The 26,466-nt window shown below is 48.5% G+C and overlaps 1 protein-coding gene across 7 annotated transcripts in view; it reads right to left on the reverse strand.

Annotated features, from left to right (window-relative positions):
* Window positions 1-249: 249 nt before the first annotated feature.
* Window positions 250-26,466, reverse strand: part of PRKN (parkin RBR E3 ubiquitin protein ligase) — a 1,211,540-nt gene continuing 1,185,323 nt past the window's right edge. For 6 of the 7 annotated variants that reach the window (XM_043457374.1, XM_043457372.1, XM_043457373.1 and 3 more), the window contains one exon: window positions 8,913-9,242. In XM_043457374.1, the coding sequence (XP_043313309.1) occupies window positions 8,928-9,242 (315 nt within the window). In that variant the 3' untranslated portion in view covers window positions 8,913-8,927. Of the gene's footprint in view, window positions 2,888-8,912; window positions 9,243-26,466 lie in introns of those variants that run through there. The other variant, XM_043457375.1, reaches the window with a different exon arrangement.

Genomic DNA, 26,466 nt, shown 5'->3' on the forward strand with positions numbered 1-26,466 from the left:
CCTCGCTCACCGCAGCTAGAGAGAGCCAGAGCGCAGCAAGAGTGATGCACCACTGCACAGAGGTAAACAAATAAGTAAATCTTCAGAAAGAATATAAACCACCAGGATTGACCTGGAGCTCGGAGTGGAGAGCAGGACGGCCACGGGCTCACTCGGCAACCCTTTTCGGCCACGGGTAACACATCCTGGGCTACCCTCCCCCAGCTTCAGTATTTATGGACAACGTATCTTCAGAGATGGACTCAGATGCTCTTTTGGTTCTTTTATTGACAATTTGAGTATGACCCTAGACAACTGTTGCTGAGCATTTCTTTACACAACTTAGAGAAAAATAAAGACTCTTCTGTAAAGACTTTCTTTCTTTTTTTTTTTTTTTGCTAGATTCACATTTTTTGTGACACCGTTCAGTGCTCAGACATGTTCATTTATAGTGGTTTGTGATTCAGCCTCATTTACAGTGGCTGTTTGTTCTTTAACTTGTTTTCAGAATCAATTTATGCTGTTTTGAAGGAAAAAAAAGAATAAAAGAAGGCTACCACCAGGAAAAGAGCAGAGAAACTAGGGCTTCTACTGCCGGAACAAGTGGGAGCGAACCTTGCTCAACTCAGCACCCCCAACAAACCATGCAAATTGGGGAGGAAGCAATAACAGCAGCATCATTAAACCTCAGAGCCGTGGAGGGTGTGAAACACTGGGAGCTCCCCACATCGGAGGGGGCCATCTGATTGTCCTGCGGGGTCAGGAGTAAGGAGCCGCTGGGACCGCTGAGACCGCTGACAATGTGCAGGTGGGCCCCTGGCGGGTTCTAAGCTGAGCCCTGATGCCAGCCAACCGCAAGGGAGGCTCAAATCCGGTGCCCTGCCTCCTTCTCACGTGGGGCACCAGCTCTGCATCATCTCTGTACCACCCATAGGCGCCCCGACAGGAGCTGGCAGCCTCGGGGCCATAATGGGGAGGCTGGATTTTCAACAGAGTGAAGCCACTTGACGCCTTCCCCACTGATGCAGCTGTCTCCCACCCATCACGTCCCAGGTTCGGGACCTCGGAGGGAGGGAGGGAGGTGGGACAGTCCCTGGATGGACGCTTAGGGACAGGGGCGCAGGACATCTGCGGGAGCTTGCTGAGGTCCCCCCTCTCTCCCTCCAGCAAGGATTTCCGGTGCTATGTCTACAAAGACGAGGGTGGCTACCGGTCTCAAAATCCATCCAAAAGAAGCCCTGTGCTTGCAGGAGAGTGATCACACCCTCAGGGACCATCACCACCTTTCCGAGAAGGCGGACGAAGAGAACAAAAGACAGCGGTTAGACTGTTCCACCCATACACTGTGCCGTGGAGGCTTGTGGCATTCAGCGTAAACACGTCTCTTTGATGCACCGCGAATGACTCATAATACAAGGATGAAAACTTGATCAGCAATCCAATTCAAGCTATGCTAATGTGAGGAAATATTCCCCTGTGCATTTACAATCCTAGAGAAAAGAACTCTGAGTAACCCACTGGGTGGGCAGAGCCCCTGTGTGGGTTGCCCTGAACCTGGTTAATTACACTTATATTGTATTTTGATTCCACATCACAATTCATCCGCAGTGACCCCTTTATCCTTTCTAGGCATTTCTGTTGTTATTGTTGCAGTTTCCCTTTGCGTCGTGTTGCTTTGACAACTGCAATTTGAATCAGATCTGAAAGAGATCCGGAAGAAAATATACTCTGATATAAAAAAGTGTAATTAACGTGGTCCAGGCAGACAGAAAGAGCATGACCCTTCTGATTCGCCTGGTTTCATTCTGACGAGCTGGAAAGGTTCCTTCTTTAGAGACTCTGCTTTAATAAACCGCGTGTTTGTTAACACTGAGAATCATTACTGAACTCATTTCTAACAGTGTCTCCTTCAGAGGCACCTTATTCATCACATGTACAGTGAAACCAGACGTATAAGCTTATTTTCCATGCTCAAAATGAGTGCTTAAAATCAAATTCTAGATTTTGTAATGTTTTCAGAAAAACAACTTCTAAAGTTGCAGAGTTAAATGGAATGAATGTTCAAATAGATACATTTTGAACATTCAATGTTCAGATTAATTTTCATAATTTCTCACTTAGTTGACAGGCTGATTCATGCAGAGTTGATGTTTCATTAATGCAAGATATAAATATAGAATTCTTGAGGATAAACACGCAGTTTTGACTACGTGGCTCTTTGGGAATAGATGCTCCCTGAAGATTTAAATAAGTCCGTTGATATTTAAGCTGTGCAGGAAGTTCTCAGAATCCACTGCAGTCTTACAGAGAACCACAGGTAATAGTCCCTCGAAATCATTCCTCACCCCACCAAAGGCTTCTTCCCAATATCTGCTGAAGGTAAAAAGCAGGTTAATTGAGTCTGAGAAATCCGTCTCTGTGTATTTATCCAGCCTGACTTGAATTCACACATGAATGACACCGCACACAGACGGGGAACCGCACCGTCATCTGCGCTCTGACTGTGAGTATACTTTCGGGGCTTGAGAATACTTCTGGCTGGACTCATCACTAGCTCGACTGTTTCTCAGGGGCCCGGAGACGGGGATCCTGGGAGCTTCTCCGATAACTTTGCTTTGGTGGTTTTGGAAAGAACTGGAAATATGCGTGCGTGTGTGTGTGTGTGCGTGCGTGCATGTGCATGCGTGCATGTGTGTGTGTGTGTGTTTAGAGAGAGGAAAAGCAGAAGACAGCAGGGCGCCGCGTAGTTCCCAGCAGGATGGCGGCTGAGTGCGCCTGCGCGGCCGCTGTCGCAGCTACACGTCGAACCAGTGGTCCCCCATGCAGGCGCGGTTCCACTCGCAGCCGCAGTTCCAGCACCACTGGAGCTGGCACTGGGGCTGCGGGCACTTCATATGCATGCATCCTCCTGCGGGCAGAGAGGGGACACGGGTGAGCGCCCGGGCGACACTCCCACACCCGCCCGCGGGCCCACAAGTGACTTGCCCGTGGAATTACCGCAAGCAACGGAAGGGCAGAGTCTGAATGGAAGAAAACAGATCAGAGAGAACAAGTGCTAAAGTTCTGACCTTCATGAAGAACGGAGTGAATAACCTATATGGGAAAGAATCTAAAGAAGACGGGTTCAATTTGTCCCTGAAACTAACCCAACATCGTAAATCAATTATACGCCAATACATTTATTTTTTTTTAAATGAGGACTTCCCTGGTTATCCAGTGGCTAAGACTCCATGCTTCCCAATGGAGGGAGCCTGGGTTCCATCCTTGGTCAGGGAACCAGCTCCCACATGCCAGGACTAAAATTCCTGTATGTTGCAACTGAGACCCAGTACAGCCAAAATAAAGATAAATGAATGTTTTTTTAAGAAAAGAAATGGTTTGAGATCGAAGCATGCCACGTTCATTGAAGACAAACTTTATTTATAAATCTGAGTTTACTGACTTTTCTTGAGATGGGTTTTAAAAGCAAACACTTTGTGTTTCACAGCCAGGGGTCGATTCCTTACTTAAATATATAGTAAATTTAATATTTTAAGTATACAATAATGTATTTAGCAATTTAATAAATAATAATGTTAATATAAACCATGAGTAATTTTTATCATTTCTTCAGTGTTACTTGGCTTGAAAAAATTCATAATACAGGAGTTGGGATAGCTGTTTTAAGAGCATTTAATAGTGAATACGAACCTTTGTGCTATTCAAAATTGTATTAAGATGAGGATTGTTGTTGTTCAGTTGGTAAGTCGTGTGTGATTCTTTGTGACCCCCATGGACTACAGCACGCCAGGCCTCCCTGTCCGTCACTATCTCCCAGAGTATGCTCAATCTTGTGCCCACTGAGTCAGTGATGCCATCCAACCATCTCATCCTCTGTCGTCCCCTTCTCCTCCTGCCCTCAATCTTTCCCAGCATCAGCGTCTTTTCCAATGAGTTGGCTCTTCCCATCAGGTGGCCAAAGTATTGGGGCTTCAGCTTCAGCATCAGTCCTTCCAATGAATATTCAGGACTGATTTCCATTAGGATGGACTGGTTGGATCCCCTTGCAGTCCAAAGGACTCTCAAGAGTCTTCTCCAACACCACAGTTCAAAAGCATCAATTCTTTGGTCCTCAGCCTTCCTTATAGTACAGCTCTCATATCCATACATGACTATTGGAAAAACCATAGCTTTGACTATATGAACCTTTATCAGGAAAGTGATGTCTCTGCTTTTTAATATGCTGTCTAGGTTTGTCATAGCTTTTCTTCTGAGGAGCAAGAGTTAGGGAGGCCCCCAAGGTGAGGGCAGTGAGAAAGTAATAAATAGCGGCAGGAGCTCTCCATCTGTTACGCCATTTACTCCTCAAAAGCGCCTTGTGAGATGAAGGGTATTGGCTGGCTGCAGAACTTTCTCAGGGTTGAGTACTTCTAAGTGTATAGCCGGGGCTTCCCCGGTGGCTCCCTGGGAAGGAATCCGCCTGCCAGGGCTGGAGACACGGTTTCGATTCCTGACCCAGGAAGACCCCACATGCCACGGAGGACTCAGCCCGTGTGACCGCCGTTGGTTGAGCCTGTGCTCTGTGGTCCACGAGCTGCGACGCGTGAAGCCCACGTTTCCTAGGGCCGGGGCTCTGCAGCAGGAGAAGCCACCGCAGCGAGAAGCCCGCACATTGCAACTAGAGAAACGCCCGACTCCAACAAGGAAGACCCAACACAGCCGAAAAGAAACAAACAGTGTGAAGCCAGAGGTTTGGCCAAGATCTGAGTGATGGCCACGTTCTTTCATTCAGGAAACAGGGCCTTTCCAGGACGAAATGAAAAGTCCCTTATTTGGGGACTTATTTTGGGATTCCCCACCTCCCCAGTTTGTTAACTGCATTCTTCATTTTCGTCTGGGATCAGACGGCAAGTCTGCTGTGACGTGAAGGGAACATTATTTGTATAAAATTGTATTTAGAGAACTGTTTGTGAGTGAATCTCCCAGACAATCCAGGCAGAGGTGGTTTCTTTGCTTGAATCTCACTTAGCATTGAGTGCGCTCCATTATTCAATTTTACCAATTATCTTGTTAAGCCATTTTTTTTCCTTGCCAAATTTTCCAAATAATTGCTTCAGGGCTGTCTCGTTTTTATATTAAAAGCTTGGCATGAGAACTTGCACTAATATAAAATATTTATGAATATGTAACTACAGGCATTTGTTTCAGGCTAACTGAAGGGTATTTAAAATCCCATACTTTTCTACTTCTTTTTGGGTTGCTTTAACGGGCATTTAAGCATTTACATATGTGGAAAATAAAGGGAAAAACTCATTGTGATACTTTTAATATTTCCCAATTAGGATTACACAATTACAGGATTGAGTATTTTCAACACATATTTACTGACTGTGCACTTAGGATTTCAATAATATAATAGTATAATACTGTATAAAACTTAAAATTTTCAGGAATATCATAAAGAATGCTTAAGCAATGCGTTCAAATTAGCTGAATATTAAAGGGAGGCTGAAGGAAAGCTTGAGAATTTTTCCTATTACACTGAAATCTTAATGTATCTTGAACACTAGCATTAACAAGTGAGATTTTGTTATAGAATCTGGACTCACAATGGCACAGCAGAATAAGAAAAAAGTAAACAGCAGGAGAGAAGACAATCATTTTGTTAACTCTCTTTTCTTCCTGGTATGTAATACAGAAGGAATATTCTAGACCCCATAAAATGGAGAAACGTCAGGGCCTTCAACTCTAAAAATCTCACCAGCTTATAAGTAAATGTTGCTCAGTCGTGTCCGACTCCTTGTGACCCCATGGACTGTAGCCTACCAGGTTTCTCTGTCCATGGGATTCTCCAGGCAAGAGCATTAGAATGGGTTGCCATTTCCTTCTCCAGGATATCTTCCCAACCCAGGGATTGAACCCAGGTCTCCCGAATTGTAGGCAGACACTTTACCATCTGAGCCACCGGGGAAGTCCCTGATGTCACACTGATTTGTGGATATTTGGATGGAGAAAATCTGGCTTTCTTCTTAGAGAACCCTGTCTCCTGACGATGCTCAAACCGTGGAAAGCCCAGGCTGTGCAGAGCCAACACCACGGCCTGAGCTGGCCACTCTGCCATCAGATTTAATGAGAGAACTGACGTTCTGGAACAAGCTGAAGGCAGAGTTAACCGGCAACAGACCCTTATTGAGCAGGGAAGGGAACCAGGATCTCACTGGTTTGAGATGGAACTGGTAGAAGTGAAGAAAACTTCTGGAGGTTGAAGGGTGTTATAGGAGCAAGTGCAAAGGTTTAGCCTGCGTATAAAATGGTGAGAATTCTCATGATCATGACAGCTTTGCTGAAGGAAGAACTACTCTTCTGGAATTCAGTTAAATATGAAACATTTAGGTGGAAAACTATCATGAAACTAGCTTTTCTTAAAAAAAAACAGAAAACTAGTTATATATAACTTTCAGTGTTAGAAACATGTGATCATTTATCCCACTGATTAGGGTGAGTACTTAGAATATTACAGATTGTCTCCCCCTTTGCACTGTTATATAAAATGTTTTCTCTTTTTCCTTTAATTTTAAAAAATTGAATGAAAGATTCTTTATATTCTATAGAACTTTACAGTTTTCCAAAAGAAACTAGCTTTTCTAATAGAGCCTAGGTTTAGGCTGTAGTGATAGCCTTTAGAACAGTGTAGACTATCATGAATTAGCTGAAAGGTTCAGCTTTTCAGTTCATAGGTTAAAAATCTATAGGTGTGACCTCTAAGCCAGTGGGAGAATCAGGTTTCCTTGAAATTAAATCCAGTTCTGCTTAATCTCAGTCTCTTAGACTTTCTGCCCCTGCCTGACTCTTTCTAAACATGAGTCATTTATCTCCACTTGATTCAAACAGAATTTTGAGAAAAGATAAACCTCTCCCTTCATTCTTCAGGCTCACACTCTACACAAAATTGCAAATGAGGCATTTTTTGCTCAACAATATGTCCTATGCACTTTTCGTTTTTTAAATATATTTAGCTCTACCTTATTCTTTGAAAGCTTGCCTGTCCCTGTGGCCCTAAAGAACACTTGCACGTGCCCCAGGTTTTCACTCTATTGATTCTGAGAATACTCTGTAACACATGGCCCTGGGCCTTGCGCCAGTGATCAGAATTCCAAAAGACAAATTTGTGTGTACGGTGAGGATCCTGGATACGCTGTGCTGGAGATGGTAAAGTGAACACACATTCTGTGAAAGTTAAAAGCAGTTGTAGAACATTAAAAAAAAAAGCCTATAGGTGAAACATCAGTGCTTTCCATGATTATAGTCCATCCATCACAATATTCCATAGAAAGAGCCAGATTAGGAAACACTGCTACGGTCAGGAAGCACGTGACGCCTTCGATTCCATCTTCTGGGGGTGCAGGTGTGGTCTGACTCGAGGCTGATCTGAGCAGGTGGGTTTCCGGCCCTGCAGCGGCGCCCTGCCTTAGAGAATCGAGTCCAAGCCTCTCGGGTCACTCAGGGCCCTACACTGCACCCACCCGCTTCAGCCGAGGCTCCTCGTCCTCATCCAGGAACAAGCTGGGCTTCTTGCACATGCTGTGTGGACCGTTCACACTTGCCGCCTTTGCACCTGCCGGCTGCCTGGAGGCTTGCTTGCCTCGTGACATTGATTCTCATTCTGGGCTCAGGCATCATCTCCACTAGCAAGCCCAGGGTCTTAACCCCAGGGTCTTTCTCCAGCTCATTTTCTCTACCGTATTTTAGAAAAGTATCTAGGTATGTGTCTCTCTCCTTTCCTAGCTCGTTTTACATTCAACAGGGTATTTATTCATCAGGTGCCCTTCTGCGCCCCAGGGGATAGACAGCCAGGGTTCCTGGCCTTTGGAAATAGCAGAGCGGGTCCCTTGCTGTTGAATCTGCATCCTTTAAGGACCCACGAGACAGAACACCGGCCCGTGCTTCTCAGCACTGCGCCTGCTCTCTGGTGAAAAGGCCTGGGCTGCTGTCTTAACCCTGCTCAGTCCCTGAGGACCAGCAAGGCTCTTTCCTCTCATTCTATTGCTGTCTTTTCTTTACAGGTCAGGGCCAGGCCGCTGCAGGCCCAGGAACGTTCCAGATCATGAAGGAATAATGATGACTCAGTGGATATATTCTAGGGACTTAACCTGTGGTGCTCCCACACTTGTCTTCGGGGGCTGTTCAGCCGCTCATCGTGTCCGACTCTCTGCCACCCCATGGACCGCAGCACGCCAGGCTTCCCTGTCCCTCACCATCTCCCGGAGTGTGCCCACATTCATGTCCATCGAGCCGGTGATGCCATCTAACCATCTCATCCTCTGTCATGCCCTTCACCTCCCGCCTTCAATCTTTCCCAGCATCAGGGTCTTTTCCAATGAGTCAGCTCTTCACATCAGGTGGCCAAAGTATTAGAGCTTCAGCTTCATCATCAGTCCTTCCAATGAACACTCAGGACTGATCTCCTTTAGGATGGACTGGTTGGATCTCCTTGCCATCCAAGGGACTCTCAAGAGTCTTCTCCAACACCACAGAAGACTTTCCATACGGGCCTTAGATGAGGAAAGAGAGGCTGCCGGGCCCACGCCTGGGCTGCGGGCGGGGTTTCCCTCATAGCAGGCTAGCTCTCAGCCCCACGCCGATGAGTATCTCAGTATCAGAGCACTCTGGGGAAACGGCAGACTGGGAGGTTTCCTGTCTGCGTCAGTCACCGAATCACGTCCCATTCTTTGTGACCCCATGGGCTGTATTCCGCCAGGCTCCCCTGTCCACGGGATTCTCCAGGCCAGGATACTCGAGTGGGTTGCCATTTCCTTCTGCAGGAGAGTTCCATAGTGTTAATAATAAATAAGATAAGGGCAGTTCATGTTTCTTGAGCGCTCTCTCTATTTCAGGCACTGGGGAAGCATTCGCCATCCATCCTGCCACCTGATCCTATAGTTGTGGTTCAACTTCTGTTGTTAGCTTTTCTATTTTACAGACCAGGACTTGCGGTTTAGGAGGTTAAGAAGCTTGACGTGGGTGCTGAGATTCAAACCCTGGCCAGATGGCCCCAAAGCCCCAGAGATGGGCTCCCCAGCTAGCAAGCCCTTGTAGATCCTGACTTCTCTGCCGCCCTCCGAGAGGAGCCCAGAGCGCCCTTGCTCTTCGGCCAGCCCAGACTCACCGTTTTTTTCTATAGGCACGTGGCAGCGGGGACAGGGCTTGGTGGTCTTCTTGATTGTCTCTTTGGAGGCTTCCTCCCACCGGGCCTGCTCTGCCGCCTTCTCATCGACTCTGTAGGCCTGGGGAGAGAAGACAGAGGAAGGAGACAGTCAGACCTTCATACTGGGCTGGACACGGGTTCCTTGAAACTCTGTCCTGGAAATTCTTAGACATGGAGGTGCCTTCAGGCAAGAAGCTCAGAGGGAAACTCACCCGACAAGTGGTGGACGGTTCCTGGCCGTGCCGGGACAGGCCCTGACACGGTTTTCATGGCACATGGCCCGTGCTTACAAGCCAAGAAAAGACCGTGTGGCTCTGTGGTTTGAGCTCCTCCTTTGTACAGTTTTGACTACCTATGATAAATAACATCTCTCGGGTGCTGAATAGGTGGGCAAGGTGAGACAGGCTCTGAAACCCTTCTGGTGAGATGTCTCATCGGGTGTGTGTACCAGGTTTAATTTTACACTGAGGATTAGACAAGTTAAACCACTGCCCGAAGCTGATAAGTAGGAGAGTCTGTGTGACTCCAAAATCTTCGCTTTTCAGCTTTCTTCAACATCTTACTATCTTGCATTCCTGCACCTGGACAGGAATGTGGTCGCCGATGAGACGGGGCAGGAAGAGGGAGGTGAAGCTGATGAGACAGAGGAGACTGCAGCAGGAGCCAGGAACAGCCAGAGGTCAAGATGTGCCCTTGGAGCCAGCTGCCTGGGTTCAAATCCCTACCCAGGTAGGCGGGTTTGGGAACCCTGCATAACTCCCGGAAAGTTCCCATCTCAGATGGAAACCGAACTGTCTAGTGCTCTGTACCGAGGATCAAGTGGGTTAATGTCTTTAAAGACAAAAAAAAAAAACAAGTGTCTGACACCCTCTAAGCGCTGCTATGAATGACCTGGGCCTCTACAACAGGCTCTCAGAAATACCTGCTAATGTCATTCACATCAGAGGAATGACTTATCCCTGACTCAGACCACAGAAAGGAGGAGGGATTTCCAAGGCGCCACCGCAGATATTCTGTTCAGACACTACAATCTCTTCACTTACTTCAATGTTGAGTGACACGTGCAACGAAAGAGCTGGGACATTTTTGGATTCAGTACAAGAGCTCTGCGGTCTAGAAATATATTTCACATGGTAATCCAAACAGAACCCCTCCATCTTGGCCTCTACGGAATTTTAAAATTTTCTTCTACGCTTTAAAATTAATACAAACATGCGAGTCATTTTATTAATCTGTGATGACTCTTAAAACATTCCCAGGCCTATTTTTAGGTTGCTTGCATGCTAAGTTGCTTCACTGGCGTCCAACTCTTTGCAGCCCTGTGGACTGCAGTCTGCCAGGCTCCTCTGTCCATGGGATTCTCCAGGCAAGAATACTGGAGTGGGTTGCTATGCTCTCCTCCAGGGGATCTTCCCGACCCAGGGATTAAACCCATGTCTCTTATATCTCCTTTACTGACAGGTGGGAAGCCCATTTTTAGGTTAAGACACTACTAAAATGACTTAAATATCAGTTAGTGAAGAAACCGTATAATACAAAATGCTCTAACACTCCGATATTACTCTAATAACAACATTGATAAAGCTTTATACATTTATAGCACATTATGTTTTGCACTTTGATTTGGTCTGATTTGATTTGCACTTCATTTCAGTGGATCCTCACGGTAACCTGGAGAAGACAGGCAGATATCAAACCAAGGAAGCTTCTGAGTAGTAAAAAGGCCAAGGGCTGGGTGTCAGGACGCTCACCTTGTATAAAACAGTACCGGGATTGACTGAATGCAAAGATTTGGGAAACCTGGAGGGTAGAAACCCAAAGCAGAGATGCCCAGAGCCTTGCACTTTGAGGATCAAACGCAGCCCAGTACCGTTGCCTCTTAGCAGGTCTTCCACACGGTGAGAGTGAAGACAGTGAGAGCCAGAGGTGTGGGGTCGCTGTGGTCAGAAATGTCTGCCTCAGTAAGCACAGCAACCGTCCCCTGAAACCGCAGCCCCAGGAGGGACCAAGGTCAGGTACGGACTCTGGGGGGTGGACCCTTTACCCCAGATGCCAATCCAGCTGGTATCCTGTCATCATCAGAGTCTACAGATTTTTGAAACGTTTAAGTTTTCAGTCTTTAAGAATGAATGAAGTATTAGGAAGTAAATGGGCTTCCTTGGTGGCTTAGGAGTAAAGAATCGGCATGCTAAGCAGGAGTTACAGGTTCATTCCCTGGATCAGGAAAATCCCCTGGAGGAGGAGTTGGCAACCCACTCCAGTACTCTTGCCTGGAGAATCCCATGGACAGGGGAGTCTGGCTGGCTGCATACAGTCCATGGGGTTGCAAAGAGTCGGATGTGACTGAGCAACTTCACAATAACACACTTAGAAGGGAAATGACCGTCTTTACATCTCAGATGCAGCATTTAATGGTTTCCTGGTAACGAGTATTTATGTTTCTGTTACTTCCAACAGAAAGTGAATTCATCCAACACCAAGGTCATGGTTGTGTCCTCCTTGTCCCCCCAGTGTCTGGCACAGTGGCCTGCACCCAGGGGGCGCTCAGTACATTTTAGCTGAGTCAATGAACAAATGATACAGCCCATGAAGGTACCAACTGATCTGTCGTCTGGAATAGGACCCTGTGAGCCAAGAAGGGCATATCCTTGATGGTGGTCATTGAGGTGAAACCAATTCCTTTCTCTTAATCGGCTCTCCTGTTCACAAAGGTAAATGTCCTTTATAACTCAGAGGGTGTCACGTGATTTGTGAATACTTAGAATAAAGCAGAGTCAGTTTAACACAAAGAAGTAACCGCAGGTCACAGAGGACTTCCTTTGGCTCTGGGACAACGTAAAGACTATTCCTGGCTGATGGCCTAGTGATAAAGCTGTGATGAATGAGAATGTCGCAAGATTTAATAAGTAGGTTTGGATCTCAAGTACATGTCTTCCCTGACCCTATATCCCTAGCTTTTTTTTTTTTTTCTGTTAAGGTCCAGGAGCTTGTAATTCTGTAGTGATGGTTTAAAACTGCTTAGGAGGGGCATGAAGATCAGAGAAATTTATAATGTTACTGACCAAAGACTAATTTGAAAATGCCGCTTTTCAGCAATATGGCGCACTGCATGCTAAAGCTAATTGCTTCCAGGTGTATATACCTAAAGATGCTGGACGAAATAAATAGGCAAGCAAGAGACATCTTTGCTAAATAAATAAATGGTTGATTTGATGGGAACGGCAGGAAAATCCCTGAAGCTCAGGATGAGAAAGAGAAAATCCTGCTGGCTTAGGGAGGGAGGAATTTGATGTTGGCAGTGGGCCGGTTTTCCTAGTCCCAGGACACCCAGGGCTTGGTCTTTACAAGCAGAGGTGGAACCTGGGCCAGAGCAAGGTGGAAGGTGGATCTTCACATTACTTTGATTACACACACACATACAAGCCTCATGCACAGAAATCTGTGAAAAGAATTCATACCACCTGATTAAGCTTTAAAAAAGCCTCATGCCAAAAAGTTAATTTGACAGTATAGCCAAGAACCTAGCTGAAGCAAAAATATTTTCTGTAGAGTAATGCTCTTTAAAAAGCCAAACCTCAAAAACAAACAAACAAACAAAAACCCACACAAATAAAATTCCAAGAAACCTGGGATCACAATTTTTAAAAAGTCACCAAATACAGGAGAAAACAAGCTACCATGAGAGAAAGTGGCAGAAATGCAAAACTGCAGAATCTGAGCCGCAAAGGTGGTGGATACTGGAATGACCAGGGGCAGAGTACAAAATAAATACGCTTAGTAATACAAATGAATTTATTTACAAAAAAGAAACAGACTCACAGACACAGAGAACAAACTTATGGTTACCAATGGGGAAAGAGGGGAGGGGAGGCATAAATTAGGAGTTGGGGATTGACAGGTACGCCTACTATATATAAAATAGATAAACAACAGAGATTCACTGTATAGCACAGAGAACTATATTTAATATCTTATAATAACCTATAATGAGAAAGAATCTGAAAAAGAATATGTATCTATACACACACACACACACACACACACATATATTGAAGGATTCCCCCTTGGCTCAATGGTAAAGAATCCACCTGCCACTGCAGGACAGGCAGGAGACACAGGCTTTATCCCTGGGTCGGGAAGATCCCCTGGAAGAGGAAATGGCAACCCACTCCAGTATTCTTGCCTGGGAAATCCCATGGACAGAGGAGCCTGGAGGGCTGTAGTCCATGGAGTCGCAAAGAGTCAGACATGCTGAGAGACTGACCACACAGTTGATCCATGCATAGCTCAATCATTTCACCGCACACCTGAAACTAACACAATATTATAAATCAACTGTAGTTTAAAAATCACTGCAGGTGGTGACTGCAGCCATGAAATTAAAAGACGCTTACTCCTTGGAAGAAAAGTTATGATCGACCTAGACAGCACATTAAGAAGCAGAGACATTACTTTGCCAACAAAGGTCCGTCTAGTCAAAGCTATGGTTTTTCCAGTGGTCATGTATGGATGTGAGAGTTGGACTATAAGGAAAGCTGGGCTCAGATATACATATATATTCTTTCCATATTCTTTTCCACTATGGTTTATCACCAGATATTGAATATAGTTCCCTGTACTAAACAGTAGGAGCTTGTTGTTTTTGCTTTTATAATATTTAGACCTGGTCTGCGGCCAGTGCTTTTAAAATTTTATTTATTATTTTTATTTTGGCTGCACTGGGTCTTCAATGCTTTGCGCGGGCTTGGTTGCCCTGTGGCAGGTGGGATCTTAGTTCCTGCACCAGGGATTGAACCCAGGTTCCCTGCATCGGAAGGCAGATTCTAAACCACTGGACCCCCAGGGTAGTGGAAGTAGAACGTTGCTGTTTATCCAACAAGGTCGGATAAACTATTATTCTCTGTGTAAATAGTTTGCATTTCCTCTGTGCTCAGATGCTCAGCCGTGTCTGACTCTTTACGACCCCATGGACTGTAGCCCGCCAGGCTCCTCTGGCTGTGGGATTTTCCAGGCAAGAACACTGGAGTGGGTTGCCGTTTCCTTCTCCAGGGGAACTTCCTGACTCAGGGATCGAACCGGGGTCTCCTGCGTTAGCAGGCAGATTCTTTAACAACTGAGCCACCCGGGAAGCCCTTTACTGTGATGTGGTGAACAGCAAACAGGACTCTGGGCTGAAGGCCGTGGCAAGGCCACAGAGTGGTTCTCCGGGCTGCGGCCACAGGGTGGACATCAGCTCCTTGGAGCCCAGCGGTGCCCCTGACCCCCACCCCAGCCTGCTCTGCCCACAGCCCCGAGGCTGGTCCTCGCTTCTGCCTGAGCTGTTGCAACTGCTGTCAAGGCGACGTGGATGAGGCCGCGACGGGCAGAGCCGAGGCTGGCTTTTCCTTGTCCTTTTCATCTTTGCTTGTCTCACTGCCCAGCCTGCTCCCCCCGGCTGCTGGCTTCCTTCCTCGTTGGGAGAACAGAGCCCCCGATAGCACCACAATGCCCTCGGGGCCTCTACGCCTGCGTCAACATCATTCTTGCTTCTTTCGCTTCACCCAGCTGGATCCACTGGAAGCAGGACAGTCGGGGCCCACCTCACTGTTGTGGGCCTGCCTGATGTCAGGGAACCAAGAAGCAAGCGCTGGGTCATCGTTCTAGTGGGTCCTGTGTGTCCAGGCGACTGTGTTTGACCGTCGACTATCAATTCCCAGGGGGAAAAGTGCCGTCACCGAGCCTCTCCACTGACATCTTTCTCAGCATCCTTGGTGCCGATGTCCAAATCCTTCTGGAATGATCGCAAGTAGTGGTCAGATGCACCCACTGCTATGGGATCAGAGAGGGATTTGAACAACACACATGCACACCTTTGCTTGTGCTCACAACCTGGAGATGTGGATTCAGTAGCTCTCGGGTGGCGTCCAGAAATGTGACTGGCTGGGCGTGGGGGTGGGGTCTTCCCTGGTGGTCCAGTGGTTAAGAATCCGTCTTGCAATGCAGGAGACGCGGTTCGATCCCTGGTGGGGGGGAACTAAGATCCCCTGTGCCTTGGGGTGAGTAAGCCTGAGTGCCCCAACTACTGAGCCTGTGTGCCCTGGAGCCCCTGTGCCACAACTGAGAGCCCAGGCGCTGCAACGGAAGGTCCCACACGCCAAGCCTGAGACCCGGCGCGGCCAAATAGATAAATATTCATAAAAATGCCCTGGGGGCTGTGGGGGCACAGGCAGGCTTGGGAACCTCCTCACTTGAGACCAAGAGCCTGTCTAGTTGGATAAACTCACCCTCCCTCGTGCTTTCAGGCGTCAAGCTGTAAAGCGGGGACTCGGCGGGGTGCCAGGAGGTGACGCAGCGGCATCGTCCTAGTGAGCCTGACTGTGGCTCCGCAGGGCAGTGGGGCGGCGCGGTGCACGCACAGACGCCTGCGCCTGCGGTGCGCTCATCCGGCACGCGGCGGGGGGCGGGGGGGGCGCGTAGGGGTGTGTGTGCGTGCATGCGGGGGGGTGTGTGTGTGTGTGTGTGCAGTGTGTGAGTGTACACGGGGGGCAGAGTGAGTGCGCGCGGGGGGGGGACAGTGTGTGAGTGCACGCGGGGGCAGTGTGTGAGTGCGTGCAGGGGTCAGTGTGAGTGCACGCGGGGGGGGGGCAGTGTGTGAGTGCACGTGGGGGACAGGATGTGTGAGTGCACACGGCGGGCAGGACGTATGGAGGTGGGAAGGGACGGGCTTTCTTCTTACATGAAAGTGAAAGTTGCTCAGTCCTGTCCGGCTGTTTGTGACCCCACAGACGACACAGTCCGTGCAATCCTCCAGGCCAGAACACTGGAGTGGGTAGCCTTTCCCTCCTGCAGGGGATCTTCCCAACCCAGGGATCGAACCCAGGTCTCCCACATTGCAGGCGGATTCTTTACCAGCTGAGCCACCAGGGAAACCCAAGAATACTGGACTGGGTAGCCTATCCCTTCTCCAGCGGATCTTTCCCACCCAGGAATCAAACCGGGGCCTCCTGCATTGCAGGCGGATTCTTTACCAACTGAGCTATCAAGGAAGTGCCCTTTTTACATAGTCGATGACTGAGAAAACAGCAGTTTCTTCTAATTCCTATATACCTTCAAAATCCATCTCAGCAAGGTCAGCTATTGGCATGACAGGCGACCTGTGGCCCACGCAGTGACCATGGCTGTGTTTGTAGGTGGTAATGGCTAAGTGAACACTCAGAGCTGCCTGCATCATGAGAAGTGGTTCAGAGCAGGGCTTCAGAGGCATCGATCCCTCGGCTCAAATGCCAGCTTCCTTCTTCACGTGCCGTGTGACCGTGCACAGACACGAGCCCCAGTCTCTACTCATCTGTGTGATGGACACAGTTCACACCTCACAACGGTGGTTGTGAGTCAAGAATATAAGCATGCAGTCTCCTAGCACAGAGCCCGGGGCACCCCGAAGGCATCATCACCAACCTCATCTTGTGTTTGTAGAGGTGAGACTATTAGACTGCGAGGTTCCTATAAACCGAAAAGACCAATGGAATCTCCTTTGAAAAATGCAGATAAATCAAAGTGCCCTCAGAGAGATTTTAAAATTCGTGCCTAGGAGACACTGTTGATATAGATGCAAGTTAGAACAACTTGAAAATGCAGAAACAGTGTCAGATTTCATTGTCTTGGGCTCCAAAATCACTGCAGATGGTGACTGCAGCCACGAAATTAAAAGAAGCTTGCTCCTTGGAAGAATAGCTATGACAAACCTAGAGAGTGTATTAAAAAGCAGAGACATCACTATGCCGACAAAGGTCCGTAGAGTCAAAGCTATGGTTTTTCCAGTAGTTGTGTATGGGCATGAGAGCTGGACCATAAAGAAAGCTGAGTGCAAAAGAACTGATGCTTTTGAACTGTGGTGTTGGAGAAGACTCTTGAGAGTCCCTTGGACAGCAAGGAGATCAAACCAGTCAATCTTAAAGGAAACCAGTCCTGAATATTCATTGGAAGGACTGATGCTGAAGCTGAAACTCCAATACTTTGGCCACCTGATGCGAAGAGCTGACTCACTGGAAAAGACCCTGATGCTGGGAAAGATTGAGGGCAGGAGGAGAAGGGGACAACAGAGGATGAGATGGCTGGATGGCATCGCTGACTCAATGGAAAGGAGTTTCAGCAAGCTCTGGGGGATAGCGACGGACAGGGAAGCCTGGTGTGCTGCAGTGCGTGGGGTCGGAAAGAGTCGGACACGACTGAGGCACTGAACAGTGGAACAACTTGAGAGGCTGTTCGCAGGCATGTCATCTTTCCAGCTTTAGGAAACTTACTAGTGACATCTGTTTACCCTGGGGCTTCCCTGATGGCTCAGCAGTAAATCTCCACCTGCCAAGACAGGAGCTGGGGGTTCCATCCCTGGGTCAGGAAGACCCCCTGGAGGAGGGCATGGCAACCCACTCCAGTATTCTTGCCTGGGGTATCCCATGGACGGAGGAACTTGGCAGGCTATAGTCCATGGGGCCGCTAAGAGTTGGATACAACTTAGTGACTAAACAACAACAAATATCCTAATTCTAAAAGTCAATTTAAATCTATTTTCCAAAAAGGATCCGATTGCCATTAATTTCTCAAATTAGTTAGCTTAAATCAGATGAGGATGTTTTCAGGTGAACGCCAACTGTGAAGTGTTGCCTTTATCATCAAAGCTGAATGCCCAGATAGCACCCACTTGCCACATCTTTAAATGAAAACTCCCACCTTTGCAGAGAGTAGTGGTCCCAGCTGACAAATATTCTAGTCCAAGAGCACTGCTTGTGAGCAGCGCGCCCCCTGCCAGTGAGTTGGAGCCGTTCCCTTTCAGGCACAAAGATTCTTGGAACTATTAATATTTATCACTCTCTCTTTTTGAACTGTGGTGTTGGAGAAGACTCTTGGGAGTCCCTTGGACTGCAAGGAGATCCAACCAGTCCATCCTAAAGGATATCATTCCTGAGTGTTCATTGGAAGGACTGATGTTGAAGCTGAAATTCCAATACTTTGGCCACTTGATGTGAAGAGCTGACTCATTGGAAAAGACCCTGATGCTGGGAAAGATTGAAGGCGGGAGGAGAAGGGGACGACAGAGGATGAGATGGTTAGATGGCATCACCGACTCAATGCACATGAGTTTGGGTAAGCTCTGGGAGTTGGTGATGGACAGGGAGGCCTGGCGTGCTGCAGTCCATGGGGTCGCAAAGAGGCGGGCACGACTGAGCGACTGAACTGAACTGAACTTTTTGTGGGGGATCTATGTATTTATGGGCTTCCCCAGTGGCTCGCCAGTAAAGAATTTGCCTACAATACAGGAGAGGCAGGAGACAGGGGTTCGATCCTTGGGTGGGGGAGATCCCTTGGAGGAAGAAATGGCAGCCCCCTCCAGTATTCTTACCTGGAGAGTCCATGGACAGAGGAGCCTGGTGGGCTACGATTCATGGGGTCGCAAAGAGTGGGACACGACTGACGTCACTGCGAACAGCGCAGCAGCTGTGTATTTACATAGCATCAGTTTATACAATAAATATACTTAGTCAGGAAATACTCCGAATGTATCTGTCTCCATGTGTATTTAGAAGGAGATCACTTAAGTGCTAGAATGTAATGGAGCATCTGGCAGTGGGCAGGCAGAGCTGCCAGGCTACACTCCCGGCACTGAGTCCCAGACCTCCCAGGCCACGCTGTCAGATTCGGTCTGGAAGGACATGCTTGACGATGACAGTCCCGGAGGTGATTTCTGCTCTTAGTGCGATCAGTACGAGGCACCACTGTGGGACTAGATTTAATACAGCCCTGCCTGCCCCGCGGGACCTCGGTCTGCTTCATGGAGCAGAAGGAACGTAAATAATGTTTGTGAGCATGTTTTGAGATGGATGGGGAAAGAGGACAGCCTAAACATTAAGCTGTAAGATTATTAATGAGGGTATCAATTAATAGGAATTTTAAAGTTCTTTGTGTTGAACAAGTCTCACAAATTGGCAAATGGGGGAAGTCTGCAGCAGGGTGAGGAAGGTAGGCTGAGCTGGATGTTGGATGATGGACGTCTCGAGTTCACGGATCGCTCCGGTCGGTCAAGGCTAAAATGATCAAGGCAGACAGGAGCTGGAATGTGGAGGCATCCCTGATGCAAAGAGGGAGCTGAAGCAGAGAACAAGCCTGTCCTTTGTGTAAAGTGCAGATATTCTGGTACAAAGCCGGCTGTTATTTTTTTTTTGTCGAGCTGGCACAGAAACCCCTTCATTCAGCAAACATGGTGGATGCCTGCGATGTGCCAGGCACTGTTCTAGGTACTGGGACCATGTAAACAAAAGAGAATACGCAGACAAAAGCAGTCCCCGCCCTGTAGCGCTGACAAGTCAGCACAGTGGGAGCACCTGGAGGACTTGTTCAAAGTCTGATTGCTGTAGACCCCCCGCACCTCAACTCCCACCCCCAAAGCCAAGAGTCTCCTCCCAGTTTCTGGATCACTGGGGTTTTTACAATTCATTTATCTGTTTTTTTTTTTTTTTAAACAGGACTGGATCTGGGCCCCTTGCGTTGGGAGCTCAGAGCCACAGTCACTGGAACATCAGGAAAGTCCCTGGATCCGTGGGTCTCGCCATGTTCCTGAGTGATGCTCAAGCAGGTGGTCTGTGGACGACCCTTTGAGAAGTAGCAGGACATCTGCATACACTGCAGTCAGCACAGATGTAAGGAATGGTGTATGTGTGTGTGTGCGCGCGTGTGTGTGCTCTGGCAGAGGCTGTCTTGGAGGTGTGCGTCTCATCTCTGCAGCCTGGTGTAAACTTGTGGGGGCGTGTGTGCTGGAATGAAGAAAGAATACTGTGCTGAGTGTACACGGTGACTGGTCAGGCTCCATGCTAGGACGATGCATGCATTATTCACTAAATCCTTTTGGTTTTACAACATCGCATTACAGACGAGGAAAACATGTCTTGGAGAGGTCATATAGTTCACTTACTGATAACCACAGCTCCTGTGTCTGTTAGGGTTCATTCTCTAAACATACAGAACAATAGGATACACATACATATATATATATATGTACACATGTATATGTATATGTATAAAATATGGAGGGATTACTTTAAGGAATTGGCTCATGAGATTGTGGGAGCTGGTTAGTTCAAACTCTGTAAGCAAGCTGGAAATGCAGGAGGAGTTTCCAAGTTATAATCACAAGGCTGAATTCCTTCTTATCTGGAAAACCGCTTTGCCTCATGAATCGTATGACAGGACTGACCATCAGGCCCTCAGGTGATCAGACGAGGCCCACCCACACTATGGGTCATCTACTTGACATGAAGTCAGCTAACTGGTGTTAGATGTTCACCACATCTACAAAATGACTCCCCAGCAGCCTGGAGACTAGTGTTTAACAAAACAACTGCGCAACGTAAGCCAAGCTGACCCCCCCAAAATCAACCATTGCAGCCAGTCCCAGTCGACACTCATTTTAAAGACCAGGTCTACTGGACTTTGAAGCCATTCTGCTTGGCCTTGGCGTCCTCACAGGACAGGGCTGATCAGATAAGAGATGTACACTTAATTTCTGATGAAAGAAATTCAACGTAAACTTGGAAAACAACAGCCATCAATTCGAGTGTGCTGACACGGGACTTCTCTGACCGTCCACGGGTTAAGAATCTGCCTTGCGATGCGGGGGACTTGGGTTCCGTCCCTGGTGGGGGACTAAGACCCCACACGCCAGAGCAGCTTAGCCCAGACGCTGAAACGAGAGAGTCCACGCTCTGCAACGACAGGTCCCGAGTGTCCCAACTAAGACCCGACACAGACAAATAAATAAACGAATATTTTTAAAAAGCACCTCCAACGTGCTGACACTTCATGCGTGTTTGGCAGCTGCTTCGTTTGATAAGAGGTGATCAGACACAGCAGGTGATCCATCTTCTGTCCTGCGGATGACAATATAGACACTCCGATCCATTTTTAATCCAAAGTGAATGAAGGGTTCACTGTAGGCAGGACCCGGCTCTCAGCCTTTCAAGGCTGCACTTCACCCAGAAGTGCTGCTTCTGTGTCTTGGTTCTCCTGCCCTTGTGGTCAGTTGAAAGGGGTGAACCCTTGTTTTTTCCCCCAGGTCACTTCACTGTGGCCACCAGGTCTTGCAAAGTATGATTTCCTTTAAGGCTTTGGCGCCACCTGGTGACTGCGAGGAGATCTGCAACTGTTTCTCCTCTTCTAATTGGAAACCCAGGGAACCGCCAGGGGGGGATGCAAGTCTCTGCTGTGTGCGCGTGTATGGGTGGTGGTGAGTGGGCATGTGTAGTGTAGTGTGTGTAGTGAGTGTGTATGTGAGGGATGTGTGTGTGTGTGTGCGACCGTTTGCTTTTCAATCTTGTCCTTCATTTTCTCTCTCTCTGGGCTCAGTTAAGTTGCTCACTTGTGTCCGACTCTTTGCGACCCCAGGGACTGCAGCACGCCAGGCCTCCCTGTCCATCACCAACTCCCGGAGCTTCATGTCCATCGCATCGGTGATGCCATCCAACCATCTCATCCTCTGTCACCCCCTTCTCCTCCTGCCTTCAATCTTTCCCAGCATCAGGGTCTTGTCCAATGAGTCGGTTCTTGGCATCAGGTGGCCAAAGTACTGGAGCCTCAGCATCAGTCCTTCCAATGAACATTCAGGGCTGATTTCCTTGTTGCTCAGTCGTATCCGACTCTTTGCGACCCCACAGACTGTAGCCCACCAGGCTCCTCTCTCCATGGGATTTTCCAGGTAAGAATACTGGAGTGGGTTGCCATGCCCTCCTCCATTCTCTCTCTCTCATGCCTGACCTATTTTTTAGCACTCAGCCTTAAAAAAACTCAAACCTCAAAAGTTGTACCATTTTATAGGACAAGGCATAAAATACTTCCCATACATGCTCTTTCCATTATTTATAGCTCAGCAGGCCTTGCTGAGGGGCAGGGGAGGAGAACCCCTGGAAGGATGTGAGTGCCGGGCCTGGAAATCGGGGAACTCACAGCCGCTCTGAGCCCCAGCCCGGGGCCATGCCTGCTCCCCAGAACCAACCAGTGAGGCGCGTGGGAGACGCACCGCAGAAGCTCGGGGTTGTCTGCAGCACCTGTCTGTTGAATGACGGTGCAGACGGATCACGCACGTGCATTTCAGGGGTTTTATCATGGTCACTAGACGTCATTAGGTGTCTGCTCATCTTGTAACCAAGCAGGACCCTGTGGGTATCCCTGTCAAGTTTCTGATTAACCTCCTTACCTGAATCTTTATTCCTTCTCTTGTTCAAACCTTTTTCTCCTCAAGAGTAAGGAGTATCAAACGGGGGGGGGGGGATTGTAACCAAGCAGGACCCCAGGGGCCCTTTCTTAAACAGGCCCCCATACCCTCCACTTTAACTCCTCTCTGAAGTAGGTAACAGTATCTGATGCAAGTTTCTTGAGTTGTTTCCCAGCCGTGAAAGTGAAAGTCACTCAGTCGTGTCTGACTCTTTGCGACCCCAGGGACTATACAGTTCATGGAATTCTCCAGGCCAGAATACTGGAGTGGGTAGGCTTTCCCTTCTCCAGGGGATCTTCCCAACCCAGGGATCGAACCCAGGTCTCCCGCATTGCAGGTGGATTCTTTACCAGCTGAGCCATGCAGATGTGAAACTCCCCACCAAGGGGAAGAAGTTAACTACTTGATGACCCTGAGCCCACAGCCCCGGGTCTCCTGGAGCCTGAGGATCAATGGTAACGCCTGCGTCACCACCCTGTTCTGTTACCATCAGCCAATCAGAGAACTGTGCGTGAACTCATCACAGACCCCAGGACCCTCTCCTCCATTTTTTTAAAAAAGTGCTTTGCTGAAACCCTTCCTGGAGCTCGACCTGTCTCTTAGGCCAAGAGCCGCCTGTCTCCTTGCATGCCGTGCCTGCATGCTTAGTTGTATCCGACTCTTTGTGACCCCATGGACTCAGCCTTCCAGGCTCCTCTGTCCATGGGATTCTCCAGGCAAGAATACTGGAGTGGGTTGCCATTCTCTGGGGTATCCTTCTGACCCAGGGATGGAACTCTCATCTCCCATGTCTCCTGCATGGTAGGTGGATTCTTTACCCGCCAAGCCATCGGGGCATGGCCCTGCAATAAACCGCTCCCTGCTCTCAGCTCTTATTCGGCCTCACTGTGCGTCAGGCACACGGACTCGGGCTAATGGTCTGCCACCTTCGCATCCAGGGTCAAGGACTTGAATGAAGTAGCATTGAGAAAGCTGCTTTATGTAAACCAAGTGATTCATGAGCTACCCTCCCCGAGATCTGTGGACTCAGACCTCCGGGAACAGTCTACCCCCACCCCCCACCCTGCTCTCCCAGTTTGCAGAGTCTGCAAAGAGAGACGCAACATCTGCAGAGAGATGCAGAGGGGACCCAGGAATCCAGGCCTTCTGAGCTGTGGCTGTTTTCAGCTGCTTCTCCGGGGCAGGCATGTCTCTCAGCCTCTGCGTATAGAAATGGGAGTTGAAGTGCAGTTCTATGATAAATCTAATCGGTGTCTTTTTCAGCCAAGCATCCCTCTGAGGTGGTCTAAGCACCTCTTTACCCGCCATCCCTCCCTGGACACCTGGCTTCTATCCTTGGTTTCCACGTCAGTTGACGACCACACCCGATGCTGTGCCTCCACCAGCTGGAGGGCTCAGGGTCAAAGGTGGGAGCAGGACCGGCCCCTCTTGCCGTGACTCCCAGGGACCCGCCTGGCAATCTGAGCTCTGTCTGCGCAGCTCTGAGCCTCACGGGTACAGAGGCTCCGGTTTCCACAGGGAAAAACGCTTCTACCATGACATACATCACAAACTTGGGGTGCTTCCCTGGCAGTCCAGTGGCTAAGACTCCTTACCCCCAATGCAGGGGGTGGCGTGGGTTCAATCCCTGGTCAGGGGCCTAGATCTCACATGCTGCTATTAAAAGATCCTGTGTGCCGTAAGTAAGACTTGGTCCAGCCAAATAAAGAATTTTGTTGTTGTTGTTGTTTTTTAAGAATTAGGGTTTAAAAAGAAAAAGGGCTTCCCTGGTGGCTCAGTGGTAAAGAATTAGCCTGCCAGTGCAGGAGACATAGGTTCAACCCCTGATCTGGGAAGGTCCCACGTGTCGCAGAGCAACCAAGCCCAAGTGTGGCAACTATGGAGCCTGTTCTATGGAGCCTGTTCTCTGGAGCCTGGGGTGTCTTCATGTTGCTCGCCCAGAGACTGGAGGGGAGGGGGAGGAGGCTGCCACTCTGGCAGCATAACTGACCGTCGGGAAGGAAGGTAAGGAGGGGACCGCAGCTCACAGCACTGCCGCTGGTCTGGAGACGGCATCTGCTTCCCCCGCACTCACCCTCAGCCAGGCACCTCTAGGTCAGCCCTGATGGGTCCAAGCCCCTGGCCACCTGCCATTCTACAGCCACGACTACTGAGCTTGATCATCTGCTCTCCAGGCTGGGCAGGAGGGCACCGACAGATGGCACGGTGAATCGCCCGGGCACCCACCTGCTCCTCTTCCCTCCGTTGTGGCTGCAGCTCTGCCTCTTCCTGATGGTCAGGGAGGATCTTTACTGTTTCATCCTTTACCCTCCCAATACGCCTCTGAAGGGATGAATTCCCCTGCCCTCTCTTTGAGTTTGCTTTACCTTTTCTTCTGCTTGATCTAGTCTGCATTCAAAACTTTCAATTGCAAATTTCTGTTGAGTTTCTGTATTCTCCAGCTCTGTGATTTCTGGCTGGTACTATCTAATAGCTTCTCTTTGTTGAAATCATATATGCATTGCTTGTACATGTCCCTTGTATATGCATTGCTCTACCGAACGTAGTGAACATCTGCATGACCGTTACCCCATTCTCTGAGCAGCACAAAGGGTGAATTGTAGGCGTGCTGAGACCCCGGCCAGAACAACTGTTTCCCTGGCCACGGGGTGTGGTGGCCCCACCGCTCCAGTCTCCAACTGGGAACTGCCATCAGCCGAAAGAAGTGGCTTCCTCCCCCCATGTCAGGCTCCCTGTTGGGTTGGGGGGTCCACAAAGACGATGTGTGGGGGTGTGAATTCCTGCTCCCCGCCCTCCTTGATGCAGAGATCTGAGGTCCCGTCCTGGCTCCAGAGCCCCTCACAGGACAGGCTGAACCCCCCGCTTCAGCTGAACCCCCTTCCTCTGCCTTCACTCTGCACAGCGAGAGACCCCCAAGTGCACCCCACTCCCCAAGCCTGCACTCACATCTCCAGGGTCTCAGCGCTCGCTTCCTAAAAACACGACATGTAGCTTAGGCCTAACGTTTCCTAATTGATTTTCTGTCTGGTGATACATCTACTGTTGTAAGTGAGGTGCTGAAATTCCCCGCTGTTACCACATATCTATCTGTTTCTTCCTTCAGGTCCGTAAATATTTGTTTTAAATATTTAGGTGCTCCTGTGTGGAGTGAATAAATATTCACTAGTGTTAAAAAATATTTCTTAATGTTATATTTTCTTGATGAACTGTCTCTTTTAACATTAATATATTGGGCCCTTTAAACTTGTGAAATGTTCTATGTCAATATTTCATTTGGGCTTCCCTGGAGGCTCAGACAGTAAAGAATCTGCCTGTAATGCAGGAGACCTAGGTTCAATCCCTGGGTGGGGAAGTTTCCCTGGGGAAGGAAATGGCTTACCCACTTCAGTACTATTGCCTGGAGAATTCCATGGACAGAGGAGCCTGGTGGGCTACAGGCCAGGGGGTCTCAAAGTGTTGGACACGACTGAGCGACTAACACTTTCACTTTTCATAATGCATGCATGGTCTATTTCATTAAATAGTGTGCCCCATAAGTTTCTTAGAGTATCTTTACTCTTTTTCACTCTTTACCCTTCCAATACGCCTCTGATTGGATGAATTCCACTGACCGGTCTTTGAGTTTGCTTTATCTTTTCTTCTGCTTGATCTAGTCTGCTGCTGAAACTTTCCATTACAAATTTCTGTTCAGCTATTGTATTCTTCAGTTCTGATTCTGTGACTTCTGATTGGTGCTCTTTAATAGTTTCTCTTTGTTGAAATTATATACGCACTGCTTGTATATGCGCCTTGTACATGCATTGCTCTGCTGACCTCAGTGAACATCTGCATGACTGTTCCCCTATCAGGTAAATCACTCATCTCCATGAAAATAAGATCTGTTTCTGGAGATTTATCTTGTTCGGAACATTTTCGTCTGTTTCTTCGTTCTTCTGACTCCGTGTGGGTTTCCGTGCCTTAGATGAAACGGCCACAGCTCTCAGCTTTGACAGGATGGTCTAGTGCAGGGGATGAATAATATCAATCAGACCGGCCTGGGCTGCCGGTTGTCTCTCAGCCGTCTGTG

Source organism: Cervus canadensis, chromosome 33 (assembly GCF_019320065.1).
Source record: "Cervus canadensis isolate Bull #8, Minnesota chromosome 33, ASM1932006v1, whole genome shotgun sequence".
NCBI lineage: Eukaryota > Metazoa > Chordata > Mammalia > Artiodactyla > Cervidae > Cervus > Cervus canadensis.